The sequence below is a fragment of the Cebidichthys violaceus genome, unplaced genomic scaffold (genome assembly GCF_023349555.1).
Source record: "Cebidichthys violaceus isolate CVI_PGR_0920_01 unplaced genomic scaffold, fCebVio1.0.p SCAF_12, whole genome shotgun sequence".
In the NCBI taxonomy this organism is placed as follows: Eukaryota; Metazoa; Chordata; class Actinopteri; order Perciformes; family Stichaeidae; genus Cebidichthys; species Cebidichthys violaceus.
Window position 1 is genome coordinate 16,977,999 of NW_027176285.1, and position 18,635 is coordinate 16,996,633.

Sequence of the window (18,635 nt, forward strand, 5' to 3'; positions counted from 1 at the left end):
GGATAGCGTGTGTGTGTGTGTGTGTGTGTGTGTGTGTGTGTGTGTGTGTGTGTGTGTGTGTGTGTGTGTGTGTGAGTGTGTGTGTGTGTGTGTGTGTGAGTGTGTGTGTGTGTCATAGAAATATGATTACAAATCTAGGTTCTTGTAACTTAATACATTTTTGCCAAGCATAAGTTAATAACAGAGTAATCTTTGAAATATATGTACTCTCCCACAAGCTTTGTTGACTCTCCCGTCTCTCGAGGTAGAGAGTCACATTCCTGAGTAATACATGATGATAGTAAAGTGACATGAATGAATACAAGAAGCTGCTTGTGTGTGAGTCCTCGTGTTCATATCACATGTTGTTAAACATGATGAACGTTTCTGCAGATTGTTGATGACTGCGCTATTTGATCAAACACACTTTAAACTAATCAAGCAACACGACTCACACCTGGTGACTGCAAGACATCATGTTTACATAATCGTACAGGAATACAGATGATATAGTTTTATGTTTGAGTTTTTATAAACTAGTGATTAATGAAGCACTAAAAGAAGAATGTGCACAAACACAGCAGCAGTTGATCACGTTGATGTTTAGATAAACTAACACTCAGATCTTTCTCACCTCCAGTAGTTTAACTTCTCATCTCCTGCAGTGATGTGCGGGAGAATCCAGAACACCTGACGGCATTTGCATACATCACGCTCTCATGACCACGCCCCTTTTAGGAGGGAAAACAGCATAAACAGGAAGATGAAAGAAGTCTTCAAACTTCTACTTTAAACAAAACGTGTTTATTCATAACGCTGTGAAGAAGAGTTGCTGTGGAGTTTGTTGCACCAACAATTAATCCCAAAACGCTGATTTGTAATAAACATACTGTCAGTGTGTAATCACTGAATGACGTTGTGACAGTTACTACTGATATTACTACTATTACTACTACCGCTCAGGTTCAGCCAGAGTCACAAATTAATTATCAGACGTGTGGATGAAACAAATGTTTGTTTAACGAGAGATAAATGCAAATTATTAACTTAAAAATTACAAACACAGGTTAAATTTCATTGGCATCTATAGGATCATCTAAAGTAGCAGTATGTGCTGAACTGATGCATCGTCAGTCTAGACCTCAGTGCCCCTCTTTCTTTTTACTTTCTTTTGAATAATTTACCACACATGTACTTAACCCCTTCCAGAAATCCTTTATCTGTTTGACTTCTTTCCATCTCTCTCAGCTTCTGGACCTTCTTGGTGTCCTTTTTCTTCTCCATCTCTTGAATCAGGAAGTCCAGATGGACGTAAGTGGACATTGAAACAACATTTAAGGCGATCAGCTCCAGTTTGATGACGTGCTCATAGGCCTCATCCAGCACATGTGTTTTGTTTTCTTCAAGGTCTTCCATCTCTTTTTGAAGACTTTCCAGAAGGCTCATCTTCTTCTCAGTCTCTCCTTTATTCTTTTCATATTTGTCTTTCACATCTTGAAGAGTTTTCTTTACTTTTCTTGTCTTGGTCACAAACCTCCATTTTTCTTTAACATGGTCTGCTGCAGGGCACTTGTTGGTACATGCAGTGCAGCGGCCATCTTTCATGACCTCACACCATGATGGATTGGGGGCCATTGTGCATCCAGGAAAGTGACAGTTCTCCTCACAGACTTTGCAGCAGACAGCTCCTTTAAAAAATATCAACCACCACATCCCACCTCCTATAGGTTCTTTATCTTTGTAGGGCTCATCAACTTCTTTAGTGAACTCTTCATTCTCCTTCATCTCTTGTTCATGTTTCTTCAGACCTTCATGAGTCTGTTGGATTTCATTCTGTTTGAGTTCAATGAACTCAACTCTCTCCTGCAGGTTTTGGATGCAGGCTGTCAGTCTAATTCGTTCTCTCAGAACATCCACGGTTGTCTCCAGCTTTTGAGGTGCAGTTTTTTGCAGAAACTCTGTGAACTGATTCATTCCTTTCGTAGCTTTTTTATATGAATGTTCAAGGGCTTCTATGTCGTCTTGGCTTCTGTCTTCGTTTTGGCTTCTGTCTTTGTTTTGGCAGTTATTAAACAGGAAGTGAACAGGCTGCTGCTTTTCATTTCTGGCACACTTGACGTTTGCAGCCTCGAGGGCTTCCAGAGCATCTTCAGTTGTCCCTACAGCTGACTGTGTCATGAGGACCACAAGGTTCTTCTCCACGTCTTTTCCAAACAGAGACACCACTGAATTAAAGATGTATGACAATCGGTCATTCAGTCGATTCACTGTTGCTTTCAGCACCAGACCCACCGCATCGATCTCATGAACTCCATCTACTGAGCGGAACAAGTCAAATAGTCTTTGACTGACTATTACATCTTGTTCAATCCCTTCAGTGTTTCCGTATCCAGGAGTATCGATGATGGTCAGAGAGAATGGCAGAATTTGATCTTCAAAACCAAAGATCTCGTACACGATCACATCTGACGTCTGACTCTTTGATTGTTTTTTCTTCTCTTCCTCTACGATCTGTTTGGATTCTTTTCACCAAAAGTCATTCTTGTCAGAGATCCAATGTTGTCTTTCTTTGGTTCCAGCTGGTAGACAGTAGGAGATCCTTCATGGATCAGGTCTTTGTTGGTGATGAAATCATATTTAGATGAGATGTTACAATTCCTGTACAACAATGAAGACATGAATTAAAATGTTACTAACATAAATTAAATGGAATAACTTCACTCGACTGCTGTGGTCATTTTAAAACATGAATCTACTGTATGAATACAAACTATATATCTACAAGCCGACCAGTTACACCATCTGATATTAAGTAATCAGGTCATCATTCAAAACTATCAGCCTCATCACCTGATAAATACTAATGAGAAAAATAATATCAGTGTCAAAGGAAATAATTAGCTCACAAAAAATCTGAATTGAGTTGGTTTCCCGCTACGTAGAGCTACTATCTTAAGCTCATCCACCACAGCTGATCACTCTACAGCTTCTACCTGTGTCCTTTTAACACCTGATTAAAAACGTATACACTTTTCTAATGAACAAGATTTTAATCGACAAGAAAAATGTTTTTGTGAAGCTGTTTTTATAATCAATTCAACACGTTTTCAGTCTTAATTCTTCTCTCATGTTGCAAATGTTCTCATCATGTAGTAAAATATGATACCGCAGCATTTACACAGTAACACATTTCAAGAATAAAATAAACACGTAAAAAATGCAGAAAGAGTTGGAAAGGTCACGATGCACATGATTAATGAACACACGTCTGACATCTCCTGCATAATCAATCAGAACATTTTTATAATATTTTTAACAATCTGAAGGAGAAACTTTTCATTCTGAATAAATCAGCCGTGGACAACAGATGCTTAAAGAATCCTGAAGAATCAATCAGTTCCACAAAGTTCTGTGCTCGGACCAATTCTATTGATATGCTTCAGTGAGGCAATATTATCAGGAAACATTAAAAAAACTTTCATTGTTATGCAGATGATTCTCAATTATATATATTGATGAAGCCAGATGAAACCAACCAGCTCACTAAACTTCAAGCATCCATTAAGGACATAAAACCCTGGATGACCTGCAACTTCTTGAGGTTAAACTCAGACAAACCTGAAGTTATTCTATTGGGCCAAGAACACCTCTGAAATCAATTATCTAATGATATAGTTAATCTAGATGTCATTGCTCTGCATCCAGCAGCACCGTGAATAATCTCTGAGTCATCTTTCTCTCAGATGAAACAAATTTTAAGGACTGTCTTTTATCACCTACGTAACATTTAAGAAATCAGGCACATCCTGTCTCTAAGTGATGCATAACAATTAGTTCATGCATTTGTTACTTGTAGACTGGATTACTGTGATTCCTTATTATCATATTGTTTTAATAAGATCAGCAGTAGGACGGAGAGTGAAAACTTGTCCAACACCTCTGAGGGTAAAACGTCTTCAACAGCTCAGATTAAAGAGATGCTTAAAGAGAGCTTGCTGGTAAGAGTGTGACACAGAAACTAAGAGAACAAAAGAGAGAACCAGTATTTAAAGAGGTAGAGTGAGTTAGTGTTTTTTAAGCTTTGAAAGTCTTCATAATATTGATAATTACATGTTCTGTTAGTTCTTGTAGCTGTACAATAATCAGTGAAATGTCTCTTTATAAGTATAATGAAACCAGGACAACAGGAAGTCCTGTAATCTGAGTCCATCAAACCTTTTCTCACTGTCTGATGTTTAGCAGGACGACATGTTGTTTGAGTCTCAAATTCTTGATATTTATTACAAAAACACAAACAAATGTTAGTCTATAAGTGATTTAACTACTAATATGTTAAATGTGATGACATGACCATGCTATCCACCAGGTGTACATTACATATATGTAAAGTCTCTGTAAACCATCGTCCTCTTTGTGTCAGGTAGCCCTCATCTTCATCCATCACACAGAACGTACACCTGGTGTTATTCTCCTCTTCTTTACTGTGAGGATGTAGAAATGATAGTGATACTCACGTTGCCATGGTAACTGCTTCACAGGAGTTTGAGGATGGAGCACTTTAGGATTTCTCTGGATGAAAGAAAAACAAGTCAGTCAGCCACAGCTCCTGTCTACTGTACCAGTTATTAGAAACTGTGTTCTAACTGTTTAAAGAGTGAAGGAACACACCCTCCAGCCTGTGTCCACCTCAAGGGGGGGGGGGGTCATGACTTTGTGCTAAGCTAACTCAGTAGCACTCTCGCATTACAACTTCAATTCACAGCCACAATAACTGTTTCGGCCAACTGTCTACTTGAGAGGAAAACAATAAGAACAGTTTATCTCTACATTAATGTTTTAACATACAATAGATAATAGGGCTGGTTCAGGTTTATAGTTAGGACTGGTTCAGGTTTATAGTTAGGACTGGTTCAGGTTTATAGTTAGGACTGGTTCAGGTTTATAGTTAGGGCTGGTTCAGGTTTATAGTTAGGGCTGGTTCAGGTTTATAGTTAGGACTGGTTCAGGTTTATAGTTAGGGCTGGTTCAGGTTTATAGTTAGGGCTGGTTCAGGTTTATAGTTAGGGCTGGTTCAGGTTTATAGTTAGGGCTGGTTCAGGTTTATAGTTAGGGCTGGTTCAGGTTTATAGTTAGGACTGGTTCAGGTTTATAGTTAGGGCTGGTTCAGGTTTATAGTTAGTGCTGGTTCAGGTTTATAGTTAGGGCTGGTTCAGGTTTATAGTTAGGTCTGGCTCAGGTTTATAGTTAGGGCTGGTTCAGGTTTATAGTTAGGTCTGGCTCAGGTTTATAGTTAGGTCTGGCTCAGGTTTATAGTTAGGGCTGGTTCAGGTTTATAATTAGGACTGGTTCAGGTTTATAGTTAGGGCTGGTTCAGGTTTATAGTTAGGGCTGGTTCAGGTTTATAGTTAGGTCTGGCTCAGGTTTATAATTAGGGCTGGTTCAGGTTAATAGTTAGGGCTGGTTCAGGTTTATAGTTAGGGCTGGTTCAGGTTTATAGTTAGGACTGGTTCAGGTTTATAGTTAGGGCTGGTTCAGGTTTATAGTTAGGTCTGGCTCAGGTTTATAGTTAGGTCTGGTTTTTGTTTATAATTAAAGCTGGCTCAGGTTCATAGCTGGGACTGACTCAGGTTTATAGTTAGGGCTCAGAATGATGGTTTTTCAATACATTTTCTGAGCCAATTAATTTTGCATGTTTAGACTTGTGAAGTTCAGAAAAAAATGAAAATGACCACATTTATTTACTTTTATTATTTCGTTTTTCCATGAAAAATAAACATTTGTTGAGTTTTTGGGATAGTAAATAAATCACATTTTTGTAAGTTTAAATTGAGACCAGAATCTTTTTAAAAAATCTTAATCAACCTTATTGAAGGAGGAATCTGGGAGGCATCTCTCAGGAAAAGTGTGTTGTCAATAATAATAATATGTCTATTTGTTGGCACTATTAGAGATCTGTAGAGCTAGTATTGAGAGGCGATTCAAAACAAATAAAAACTGAGCAACAAGCGGCAATTCCTGATTCTGACCTTTTTTTTTCGTGCCTCAGAATGAAGCAGATAAACTGTAAAAATCAAGGCTGCCGACAGCAGCTAGCTGGCTGTGAGCTTCACAAAGCTAAGCTAAGTCATGTCATATGTCTCTTTCAACAGCTCAATAAAAAAATAACAGGCAAGTCTGGTGATGTTTGGACAAACTGAGCTCAGGGTTAAGCTTAGAGATTGTTTCCTTCTGAAACAGTGACGATGCCCATGTTTGGTACTGGTGGTGACCCCAATTGAGCAGAATAGTTTTAAAATGTGGTTGAAAATTATGAAACTAATCCTACAAGTTTTGTGATAGTTGTAGAAACATTTATTTGATTGACAGTCAGATTGTTTTTGTGCCACGACCCTTTTTGGCATTTCTAAGGCCCCCTGGTGGTCGATGTCGATTACAGTTTTAGAATCTGTTAAATTGTGATTAATGTATTAAACTTCTTTATGTCTACAAGCAAAACAAGTCCTAAGATTTTATAAAAGGAGATTTGCCACCACACCCTGGATTCTTATCATCTTTTAGATCTCCTCTTCTTTCACAGCCTCTTGTCTTCTGATTATATAACGTAACAGTGGTTGATTGTTGCGTCACAATATTTATTCTATAAGTTTCTATGATTATACCGTAGGATCATTGATCATGTTGTAAAGTTTCCACTCTAAAGAGTTTTCTTCACCTTCTTCTAATCATTTAGTTGTGGATCAAATGAACGCACCTTTAGATTCATACGTCATCATATTCATTTAGTCATTTAATAAATTCACATTTCTCCTCGTCACAATAAACGTCTTCATCTGATCTCTTTTCTTTCAGATAGTTCACCAACAAGATCTAGTTCATATTTTAAGTTTCTGATTAACGTGCTCATTAATATTCTTTAAACCACGATAGTTACTTTATACATTTAGTATTCATCATTGGTGTGTCAAAGTGTGTTCTTACCTGAGCTGTTGGTCTCTGATGATGAGGAGGAGGAAGAGCAGAGAGTTTTTATATCAGAGGGGCTGGACGCTCTGAGGTCACATGATTTCACTGAAAATTTTCTCTGAAGTCACGTGACTTTGTTTATTTCAACTAGAGCAACTTTAACCTACAAATAAATAATCATAGACATATTTTAAAAAAATCATATTAAAACACTCACATGAATAGAATTTTGAAAAAGTAAAACAAAATAAAATAGAAGATAAAAATAAGTTAAAGTCAGATTAAACAGAATAAATACTGTGAATTCTCTGATTTGTGGATCATGAAAACTGAATAAATGCTGCTTCTCCAGAGAAAGTCTAAAGTGTGAACAGATGTCATATCTCTGCAGATTAACGTCGAGTGTTTCTCAGGTTACATAACTTTAAGGAAACAAGAACTCATGAAACCTGTTTAACATGAACTAGATCAGCATCAACAGAGGCTCGTTGTCATCATTTCCTCTGAGAAACGCAGCCGTGTAGCTCCAGACTCTGACCACTAGAGGGCAGTGAACGCTCGTGATGTCACACCAATAACAAGAGTCAACACATATGAAACAATAAACACATAAATAATAGACAAACAGACGTTCTCAACGTAGTATTTATTCTGTTAGAATGACTCACATTCAACAGAGACTTACTGTTGTTATAAAGTGACATTAATGGTCCAGATATCATTTGACAGATCACATCTATTTAAACAAGATTCAACGTGTTTCTACAGAAGACACAAAGACAAACGAAACGTGATATCATTAAAGACAAGTATGATTTTAAAGGACACATTAAATAACATGAGTTATTAAATGAATGGTTGTGATTTCAGAAGTGACAAACAGAAACGTTTAAAAGAGTTAAAAAGCAGAAGTAGTTAACTGTGAATTAAATGGTTTTATTTTCCAACACATGAACTGATGTTTGCTGACACGTCATCATTGATCCTCTCTACTGATCACACGTCACTTCCTGTGACAAAATAAAAGCTTTTTAATGTGAAGGATTATTGTAGGCTTTTATTTTGAAACAACCACCGGAAAAGTAGCTAAACTTTAAATTTTTGTCTTTTTCAGCACTTCCGGTTGTGACGATGGTGAATGAAATACTGCTTTAATATTACAAGTACTCTAACCGAGTACAAGCGAACGCCTACAGGAGCTTTAGTGGTACTTTTAGCAGTATTTATGTGTTTATTTAAAGTGATCTTTAACGGACCGTGTGACGTCAGCTCATTAAAACGCACCGAGACTGAACAGCCAATCACAGCAGAGGACACTAGATCTCCATGGTAACCAGGCTCGTTTGTTTCCAGCTGAAGAGAAAAACATCAAAGTGTCGGTGAGTCTTTGATGTTTTTGACTGAAAATAGAGTTTTACTGATAATAACGGTCCTCTGGCACGAGCCCGTCAGCGCTCCTACTTCCGGCTCTCACGAGCTTCCAAACATGACGTAGTCTGATGCCTTCTTTAGTAAAAGAAACAAAAGTACTCTTTTATAAAAGTACTGCATTAAAAATGATATTATATTATATTATTATATAATTATATTATATTATATTATAAAATTATTATATTTTTGATGCATTCACGTGTTCATCACTTTAATGCAGCAGCTGGTAAAGGTGGAGCTCATTTTAATAACTTTTTATAATCTATAATAATACATCATTGTTTATTAGTTGATTAAATACTTTATGAATTAATCTGTAAAGTAACTAAAGATGTCACATAAATGTAGAACAGTCAAAAGTAATTAATCATTCTGATCCTCAGCAAATAAAAGCTAATTATTAATTATTTTCACTAATGTCTCTGATGAATCAATAATGTTTACTGATTAATAAAATGGGGTCAGCAGTGAAACACTGTAATGTCCACTTCTTCTCTGGAAATGACTGCAGTCCTTTGAATAACACACATGTTGTGTTTGAGGAGGCAGCGATGGCCGGGACGTCCAGACACGACCGAGAGATGTCGATGAAGGCCAAGCGTGAGCTGAAGGAGTGTTCTGACCCGGTGGAGAGACTCAGACTTCAGTGTCTGTCCAGAGGCTCGTCTGGTATCAAAGGTCTGGGCAGGTGAGCTCCTCCCACTTCCTCTGTTTACGGTTTATATGACGCTTTTCTAACATACTATACTGTACTATACTATACTATACTACAATATACTATACTATGACTTTTTCATTATGAATTGTATTTAATGAGTTTGCTATCACTGGTCTTGTTGGCTCAGTGTGTTGCACACCTGCCTTTCTATCAGTGGGTTGCTGGTTTAAACCTTGTAGAAAACATTGATGTCACTTCAGTCTTGTACTTACCATTGATCAGGTGGCTCTGTTTTACCTGTAAATTATATAATGTGTGCAATTGTCATTTAAATATTCAGGATATCTAACCCTTATGACGTTTTTAGGACATACTATAATATGACTTTTTTCGACATACTATACTATGACTTTTTTCGACATACTATACTACACTACACTATACTATTACTATACTATATTATAATATACTACACTATACTATACTATACCATAATATACTACACTATACTACACTACACTATACTATACTATACCATACCATACTATACTATACTATACTACACTCTACTACTCTATGACTTTCTTTATGACATGCTATACTTTGACTTTCATGACATTTGATGACAGAACTTAGTTGCCATCTCTTTCTACACTTTCATTCATTCTTTCATTCCTAACTTGACAGACGTTTTTTTGGGGGGTCGCAGTTTGATGCCTGAAGTTGCACAGTGTGTGAAATGTGTGTGAAATCAATGAAATTTAGGGCAAATTATTCAAATATAATGTCTTTCATGTCACTGTCCGGGGCCACACGACAGCTCTCTGAGGCCCGGCATTGACTGGCAAGACACACGTTGACAAACTGTGTTTTGCTCGTTGCTTTGTGATGATTGTTACGCTTTCAGTTCTGTTCTGAGGTCGCCGTCTTCCTGTGATACATGAACTGTGCATCGTGCTACGCTTAGAGTCGACGGTGGCTGCAGGATGTTTTGATGCGTTTTGGTTTATTGTCACGTAATTGTGTTGTTGCAGATTTTGTGGTTTAGTTGGCTGACGCTCCTCAGCTGTAGATTCTCTTCATAACCTGCACCTACAGACACCGTCAGCTCATACTTCTACTGCAGAGAAGGAACGTTTACTGAAGCATTGTACTTCAGGTAAAGTCTGAGGTTGGAGTCAGTGGTTATTGTGCAGATGAAGATTTTAAAACCTTGTAATGAGCATTAAAAATACAATAGATGAAATTGTCCAACTCTATTTAAGTGAGTCAAATGAACTACAGCCAGCTACAACATTAACATTCAGCTCACATGTTGATGTGACAAGAGTTCAAACCAAATAGAATAATAATCAGTAACACTGACGGAGAACATTCTCACTGCACAGGAGTACTTCTACTTTTGCGTTTACTTTCAATGCAGAACTTTTACTTGAAATAAAGTATTTTTAAATTCTGGTATTGTTTCAGTAAAAGATCTGAATACTCGTTCCACCAATAAGTACTTTCACTTTAAGTACATTTGTCTGAATACCTGTGTACTTTAACTGATGCCAAAGGTCTGATTGTACAGACAAATGAAATGACTTCACACTGACTCAGTGTTTGTGTTCGTCAGAACCTTCAAAATAATGGACGATGACAAGAACCGCTCTCTGGACCTGAAAGAGTTCCTGAAGGGTTTGAGCGACTACGGGATCCTGATCGAGAAACAAGAAGCCGCAGCTCTCTTTCAGCACTTTGACCGGGACAAGAACGGGACCATCGACTTTGACGAGTTTCTTATAACTCTGAGGGTAAAAATACAAAATGGTTGCTGTGCAGCTGACGAGCATTTCACGTTTCTTAACTTCCTTGATCTGTTATCTGCAGCCGCAGATGTCTAAAGCCAGAAAGGAGGTGGTCATGGAGGCATTTCGGAAGCTGGATAAGACTGGCGACGGGGTGATCACCATCGAAGACCTGCAGGGTGTTTATAACGCCAAGTACCACCCCAAGTATCAGAACGGGGAGTGGACAGAGGACCAGGTCTTCAGGACATTCCTGGACAACTTTGACTCTCCGTATGACAAAGATGGAAAGGTAACTTTAAAGTGATGACTTCCTGTCTCTGATGGTCACATCTGAACACACAGTGAGATATTTCTCTGGCCCTGAAACAAGTTGTAGTTATTGATACAAATGTATATTCATGCTGGTATTACTCTTTGAAGGTGACCCAGGAGGAGTTTATGAATTATTATGCGGGTGTGAGCGCGTCCATCGATACAGACGTCTACTTTATTGTGATGATGACAAACGCCTGGAAACTGTGACTTTAGTGTCATTCTGGTAACGAGCTCACGGTACGGGAGGAGGTGGGAGGAGGCAAATGTTTCCATTTCATGGTGTTTTCTATTTAATCTGGAATATTCTGCAGAGTATGTTGTATGGTTGATTACGATGAAAAGTACCACAGAGAGAAACCAAAGTAACAGTTGGACTTAAAGAACCATACAAGATACAGAGCTCAGTAGAACGATAGTTTAGTGTTTCTGTCAGCAGGTTGAATCTCAATAAAACCAAAATCATCCTTTTTGATTTTCAGTTTCTGGACTCAGACTCATTCCTCACTCGCTTTAAGTGTATCCTCACCGAGAGACTTTTGTTTTTCTATTTAAATTTCATATTTGTATCACTTTTATACTGTTTCTGTAACAAGTTAAACAAACTATTTAACTTCTTACGTCTTTGTCAAAGTCTCAGAACGTTGACTTAATAAATGACTTTGGGCTCATTTGCTGCTCTCTGATAATAAACTGACCTCTTTTATCTGCTTTTTACTGACACACACTTTGTTCTTCGTCATGTTCGTCTTCAACAGTAAATCTTTCCTCTCATCAACAGGTGACCAAAGAAGAGTTTATCAACTATTACTGTGGAGTCAGCGCCTCCATTGACAGTGACGTCTACTTTATTCTGATGATGAGAAACGCCTGGAAACTGTGACTCAAATGAAGTCAAATGAACTCCACTAACTGTTAATAATTCATCATCATTATTGTGTTCAGTTGATTCCATCTGCTCTGTTCTACCAGCTGTAATCAATTCTGTGCTTTTGGAAGTTAGGAAATCATTTCTCTAAATTAATGTTTTAAAGAATGACTTTCTGTAGTTTTTATACGTTGAATATTATCTAAATATACATATTTAGAATAGGGAAACATGTTGTATTGTAGGTAAACAATAGGCAGCAGTCAGATTTCATAACTATTCTACTTTATTGTATGTTGATATGCAACAATATAGGCTTTGTTTGAATAAAAGACGTTGGTACAATCAGACGTTTCCATGTAGTATATACAGTATATTTAGTACAGTTGAATCTGGGTTGAATTATTACAGATTTGGGAGAAAATAAAGCGTGAGGTGTCGGTTGTGTCAGATACATTAAGAAGCAGCATTGTGTTTGGGTCAGCTGAGTGCTTTAGGACAGTAAGAAGAGCCTGTTGATGAACCACTAACAGAGCAGCTTTCTTTAACACCTCACTGGTGTTCATGTATGTTTTAGCACAAATCGTGATACCGACAGGAGACAAATGAAAGAGAAACACACTGAACGCACTACACACTACCCAGACTGTCTAGGTTTAGAGCTTACTTTAATCTCACATTAAGGAGGTTCTAGAAGTCCTTTAGGGGGTTGTTGTGACCTTTTAGTGGTCCTGAGAAGGTTCAAATGTTACTTTAGCAGGTGGTCCTTTAGGTTGTTAATAATCTCTTTATACATATTCAGAATCTGTAGGAAACCGGACAAGATTTTGGTATCGGAAGCATTCTGCTTTTTGTAATTAGAGTAGTTTCAACCAATCATGTTGGAGCAGGCTTTGCTTGAATGCAGGTAAACAGTCTGTGAGCAATAGAAGGGGTGTCGTCTGAAGATATTTCAGCTTTTTATTGGTTTGAATTGACTTATAAACTGGCTAATTGTGAATTATTTAGATAGTATAAACTCCTAGAACCACTCAAAGGACACTTAGAACCTCCTCAAAGGCCCGGGTTTAGGTTTAGGTTGTTCTAGTGGTTATTGAGGAGGTTCTACTTGTCTTTTAGGTGGTTTTTGTGGTTTGTTAGGTGGTTGTCATGGTCATTGAGGAGATTCTAGGGATTTGTTCAGTGGTTCTTGAGGAGGTTGAAGGCGTAGAGGATCTATGGTAAGGGAACACTTTACTGCAGGTGTAGAGTAACTTTCATTTGTCACCCGTCTGTATCAATCCAAAGCATCCTGTTTGTGACCTTCCAGGCAGTCATCTGAATCCATGTGTTTCATTGCGACTTGCTTGGAATATATTTTTCACTGCAGCGAACAGCTAAAAGATGAACTGACCCTTTAACCAATGGGCTGCCTGGCAGATTGTTTTCTGTGATTTGTAAAGTAAAACATGCAGAAACACTGGTTTGGTCTCCTAAGGTTCCTCCAACAACACCATGAGGAGGTATGTCAGTATACAATGTATGAGATATGATGCAAATATACTTGATATAATCATATGGCATCAAAAGCCACAGAAATACACAGAAAGCTACATTTCCAAACCTCCGGCTCATCAGCCCACATTCAGCTAACGGCTACATGTTACATTCTGGACAAAATCCTCCGACGTAAACAAAGCTACTCACCACATTTCTGCTGCACAGACTTTGAAAAGAGCCCGTCTATAAAAAGTCCCTCGACTTTCTGGAACTGAGCTACAGATCGAAGGAGTGGTCGGTTAACGTGAACTTTGATCTGCTGGTGGCCTCAGTCATTGAGAGTCATTGACTGGACTTCATGCACGTTGGAACCAAATTTCATTACAATCCGTCCAAAACATTCTTTAGATATTTCTTTTAAAAAAGCATGTTAACGTCATGTAGGACGGAGAAAATATCAGTAGATTGAACCTCTCGACAAATTTGAAGTGTGTGAGACCCTTCATGGAAATCCATCCCATAGTTGTTGAGAGAGTTCTGGATCAAAGTGGTGGACGGACTGACGTGAGATTCATCTTCGGACTTCATGTGAGGCCATGACCTCCACGTTGGAACCCTCAGATTCAGAGCCTTCTGAAGGGTTCGTTTGATAAGTGAAATAAACGTGTCCGTCCATCACCGTTCCCCCTGCTGAACTACTTGATCTGATAGAAACTGGACATGGTGACGTAAGCCTCGGCCTCGTTTCCTCCACTGCTGCATTCGGGCTGAGGTGTCAGAGGTCTCTCCCCGAGCCGGAGGTCCTCGACGGGGGACGGACCGACGCTCCGGAGGCCGTCCTCTCCGTCGGAGGAGGAGCTCCTGCTCAGCAGGGCGGAGAGCTCCAGCTCCTCTGTGCCGACGCTGGTGGTGCTCCTGGAGCTGTCGGAGCTCTGGGTGGAGCAGGACGGATTCGACTGGATGTCGTCAGCAGCAGCTTCAGCGGCGACCGGAGGCTCAGCTTCCTCATACGACTGCTTCTCTGTTTTCTCCACTTTGAGGGGGCTGAACTCCTCAGGTTTGAAGTTCAATAGGAGGCCCTGCAAAAAGAGAAACAAAATCATATTTGTCATGGTCCAGACCTGAACTCTCTTAGCTCTGTTGGCACTGTTGCTGTTGTTAGCTCTGTTAGCACCGCTAGCTGCTAGATGCCGGCTCAGCCGTCGCCATGTTGAGAGCTGTTGAGAGGCAGTGGACATGCTCCCAATCTCTTATTATGCACCTTTAAAGTTCGGTTGGTTAAGGCCAGGAGTCAACCTCTGGTTCTGTAAAGTCAGAGCTTCATGTGTATCACCTGCATTCTCTCTAGTGTCCACCAGGGGGCGACTCCTCTGGTTGTATAGAAGTCTAGTCTAAAATGACTCTACTTCTCTCTTGATTTATTCCCTCAGTAAACATTGTAAACATGAGTTTATGGTCTCAACATGACTCACTTTATTCGTCTTGCAGATCTGCACCAGTGTGTGTTTGGGGTGGGGGATGCTCGGCCACATGTACGTAAATATTCTGTGAAGGAAACAGAAAATATAAATATATGACACGCGTCTTTAAACACTGATTTTGTGACGAGGAAGCAGAGACGCCGTACTTGTTCTTGCAGAAGAAAACAACACTTGAAGTCACCACCACCAAAACGACGAGACACACAATCAGTTTGATTGTCTCCCATCTTTCGTCCGTCTGTTTCTGGACTTCTCCTTCTTCTTCTGGAGACAAAAGAGAGGATATCAGTTAAATAAGGTCTTTATTCTCTTCTCTGTTTTAAAGAAGCAGAACGTGGTTCTCACCAGCCGGAGTAGTGAATTTGAACGGTTTGCTCCACTCGCTCCAGGAACCCTGCAGACCGTTCACAGGGATCGATCGTGCTTTCACGTGGTACTCGGTGTGTTTCTGGAGGTGCTCCATGTCGATCTTCAGAGTGTCTGATGACACGTTCTGAGTCTGTGGTCAAACACGGGAAACAAGTCAGTCGCTGCAGAACGCCGCCAACGGTAGAAAGATAACAAGTGAAGAAGTGACGTTACTATCGTGCTGTCGGCCGTCCAGATGATCAGCTGGAAGAGTTGGTTTTCTATTTTAATGTATTCGTTGAGGTACTGAGTCTGAAGGCGGATCACGACCTGATGAGAGTCCTCATCGAAGGTCACGTTCTTCACCTGAGGATTTTTGGGCTGAACTGCAGAGAAAGAGAGAAGACCAGAAACAACACTGATATCATCACTTCACATGATAAATGTCACTTTCAAATTCAAATCTGGACCATTTTAGGACAGAAAACAGGAAGTGACCATATCTGGACTGAGGAGGAGTGACCTAGAGACCTGTCAATCAGCGTGTAGCCCCGCCCCTAAATCATCCCCTGCTTTATGGTCTGTTTGACTCTAAATGGAGCATAATGTACTAAATGAACATCATGCTGTATTGAAGAAGACTGTAAACTAGAGATTGAGACCATAAACTCATGTTTACAATGTTTACTGAGGGAATAAATCAAGAGAGAAGTAGAGTCATTTTGTCAATACTACAATATTCTAGTTTATAATGTGGTTTATATTCTGGTTTATATTCCACCTCGGTGAATGTCTGAGGTTTGTATAAACATGAGCGTGAACTCAGATTCACCTATCTTCATCAGGTCAACGGTGGTGGTAATCCGGCCTCCTCTCTTCAGCTGGACGGTCACATTTATCGGACACAGGGGGTTCAGATCCTGGGAGCTCACGGTGTCCCCGAACGCCTCCAGACACACGGATTCACTGCGCCTGAAGTCGAAGAAGCTGAGAACAGAAGAGCAGAGCTGAAGTTTCTCTCAGGGCCGCCGACGCGTCATTCAGTGAATACGTCATCACGTGTTTTTACCACACTGTCATGTTCCCGACGCCGTCATCTTCATCACCCTCGTCATCTTCATCACCCTCGTCATCTTCATCATCCTCGTGGTCGTTCCTGCCTCCCACCAGTTTACAGCTCAGACTGCTTCCTGTGTTCAGGATGTGAGAGGAGCAGCTGATTCTGGGCTCTGAGAGGAACCAGATCCATAGAAGAAGAAGAAGAAAAAGAAGAAGAAGAAGAAGAAGAAGAAGAAGAAGAAGAAGAAGAAGAGTTTTAATATTAACGTCCTGAAACACAGAGAGACTCACGATGAACAGAACTCTGAGACTCAGGTAACGAGGACAAAGAACCAGATAAATATTTACAAAGTCAGTGGATCACACATTTACTTTTGTGAAAAAGAAAATAATTGTAAAATTAAAGAATACATATCATATACAAACATTTACACACACACACACACACACACACACACACAGTGAAGATTTAACAGTGAATACAATGAGAGGTTGAAGACGAAGAGGCTCAGTATAAATATGATGAAGAGCTATAATATAAAATATAATATCTCTAATCCATCCATTCACGTTTAATGACAGTAGATCCACGTTAACTGAGTTCTACTGAGAGAAACACATATTCATATTCACACATTCATATTCATTCATAGGTTCAGAGGTTCGTTCTGGTTCCAGTTTAAAGAGATTTAAAGACGTCTTCCTCAAACGTCTTTGTCCAAAACCCAAAATATGAACTTTAAAATGAATAAAAATGTGAATCGCTGCAGAGGAGTGAAGGGTTGAAGTGTTGTGATGAACCGTGCTTCTTGCTCATGAAGCTCATGATGCTCATGAAGCTCATGAAGCTCATGACGCTCATGAAGCTCATGAAGCTCATGACGCTCATGACGCTCATGACGCTCATGAAGCTCATGACGCTCATGACGCTCATGACGCTCATGAAGCTCATGACGCTCATGAAGCTCATGACGCTCGTGACGCTCATGAAGCTCATGACGCTCGTGACGCTCATGAAGCTCGTGACGCTCATGAAGCTCATGACGCTCATGACGCTCATGACGCTCATGACGCTCATGAAGCTCATGACGCTCATGACGCTCATGATGCTCATGAAGCTCAATGATGCTCATGAAGCTCATGAAGCTCATGAAGCTTCATCGATCAACACCTTCATGTTTCAACACTCTGCTTCATGAAGCTGCAGAAGATAATTAAAACCCTGATGAAGACGATGTGAAGAGGAAGCATCCATGTGAACGTTGAAGACTGAGTCTGTACATATGACATCATTCACTCAGTCATAATGAAACATGAAACATGATAAAGATCAATAACAGAGAACATGTTCATATATCTGCTCAGAGCTGCATTACAAGATCATAATCAATAAGGTCTGAGTGTGTTTAAAAACATTTTGATATGATGACATCATTATATTGATATTATATCAATATAATGATGTCATCATTATATTGATATAATATCAATATAATGATGTCATCATTATATCAATATAATGATGTCATCATATGGACGATGCTCAAAGAGTCTAAATGTTAAAACATTTAGAATATAAAAACACGTTCTAGTGGTGATTTATTTATTTATGTGATACTTGTGATCTCATGTTGGACCAGATGTTTGTCATGACACATAAATATAATAATAATAATAATCATAAATAATAAGAGAAAGCTCAGTGAGACAGTCAATACAATAAAATACAATTGTAATATAATTTAGTAAAATCAACAAATAAAAATAAAACAGAAAAGCGACGACATCACACAGCAGCCAGTCTGTTGAAATGTGTTTTAAGAAGTGACTTAAAATCAACCTCTGAGATGAACCATAAACCAGGATCAGGTCTTCAATACTCTCAGATACATAGTTCTGGTTTGAGGGTCTTCTCACCATCGTCTCCGTCTCCGCTCTCAGTGCGACTCACAGCCGGCAGCAGCAGCAGCAGAGCAGCGATCCAGCAGCACAGCAGCATCTCCTCAGAGCCTCAGAGCCTCAGAGCTCCTCACCGCTGCAGACATCAACTCACAACTCACAGCGTCTCAACGGATGACGGCTTTTTCTCGTCAGCCGGCGAGGAGAGAGGAAGAAGGAGTGGCGAGAGGAAGGAGGAAGGAAGGAGGGAGGGTAGTTGACTTCTTTGCTCACAGGATGTAAATCAGAAAACAACTGAAGAAGAAGAAGAAGAAGAAGAAGAAGAAGAAGAAGAGTTAACTCCATCAGAGGCTGAAACAAACAGA

The 18,635-nt window shown here is 39.4% G+C and overlaps 3 protein-coding genes across 5 annotated transcripts; 1 reads left to right on the plus strand and 2 right to left on the minus strand.

The window, feature by feature from the left end:
• Positions 1-623: 623 nt before the first annotated feature.
• LOC137868765 (uncharacterized) lies at positions 624-6,530 on the minus strand. The gene is made up of 3 exons (XM_068705659.1): positions 6,515-6,530; positions 1,180-2,501; positions 624-710 (listed from the first exon to the last, which is right to left on the minus strand). Exons 1-3 carry the CDS (start codon positions 6,528-6,530, stop codon positions 624-626), a joined length of 1,425 nt encoding a protein of 474 aa, XP_068561760.1.
• Positions 6,531-8,075: 1,545 nt separating this feature from the next.
• Positions 8,076-12,352, plus strand: capslb (calcyphosine-like b). 3 transcript variants are annotated; one of them, XM_068706840.1, is made up of 5 exons: positions 8,076-8,321; positions 8,919-9,061; positions 10,650-10,827; positions 10,904-11,113; positions 11,918-12,352. In XM_068706840.1, the coding sequence occupies exons 2-5, from the start codon at positions 8,925-8,927 to the stop codon at positions 12,017-12,019; spliced, it is 627 nt and encodes a 208-aa protein (XP_068562941.1). In that variant the 5' UTR covers positions 8,076-8,321; positions 8,919-8,924; the 3' UTR covers positions 12,020-12,352. The 3 variants fall into 3 exon arrangements, with proteins under 3 accessions (XP_068562941.1, XP_068562945.1, XP_068562944.1); XM_068706844.1 differs by having other exon boundaries at positions 8,923-9,061; XM_068706843.1 differs by lacking the exon at positions 11,918-12,352 and adding an exon at positions 11,245-11,885.
• On the minus strand, positions 12,268-18,419 carry il7r (interleukin 7 receptor). The gene is made up of 8 exons (XM_068706839.1): positions 18,289-18,419; positions 16,382-16,541; positions 16,145-16,299; positions 15,547-15,698; positions 15,310-15,463; positions 15,111-15,228; positions 14,956-15,028; positions 12,268-14,562 (listed from the first exon to the last, which is right to left on the minus strand). Exons 1-8 carry the CDS (start codon positions 18,368-18,370, stop codon positions 14,179-14,181), a joined length of 1,278 nt encoding a protein of 425 aa, XP_068562940.1. The 5' UTR covers positions 18,371-18,419; the 3' UTR covers positions 12,268-14,178.
• Between the last annotated feature and the right edge of the window lie 216 nt (positions 18,420-18,635).

Coding starts and splice junctions, on each gene's coding strand:
- LOC137868765 (XM_068705659.1), bottom strand. Junction 711..1,179: donor ATAAAGGATTTCTGGAAGGG/GTTAAGTACATG, acceptor CCCTCCTAAAAG/GGGCGTGGTCATGAGAGCGT.
- capslb (XM_068706840.1), top strand. CDS start 8,925: ATGGCCGGGACGTCCAGACACGACCGAGAGATGTCGATGAAGGCCAAG. Junction 9,062..10,649: donor GGTATCAAAGGTCTGGGCAG/GTGAGCTCCTCC, acceptor TGTGTTCGTCAG/AACCTTCAAAATAATGGACG. Junction 10,828..10,903: donor AGTTTCTTATAACTCTGAGG/GTAAAAATACAA, acceptor TGTTATCTGCAG/CCGCAGATGTCTAAAGCCAG.
- il7r (XM_068706839.1), bottom strand. CDS start 18,370: ATGCTGCTGTGCTGCTGGATCGCTGCTCTGCTGCTGCTGCTGCCGGCT. Junction 15,029..15,110: donor GTTTTCTTCTGCAAGAACAA/GTACGGCGTCTC, acceptor TTTCCTTCACAG/AATATTTACGTACATGTGGC. Junction 14,563..14,955: donor AGATCTGCAAGACGAATAAA/GTGAGTCATGTT, acceptor CTCTTTTTGCAG/GGCCTCCTATTGAACTTCAA.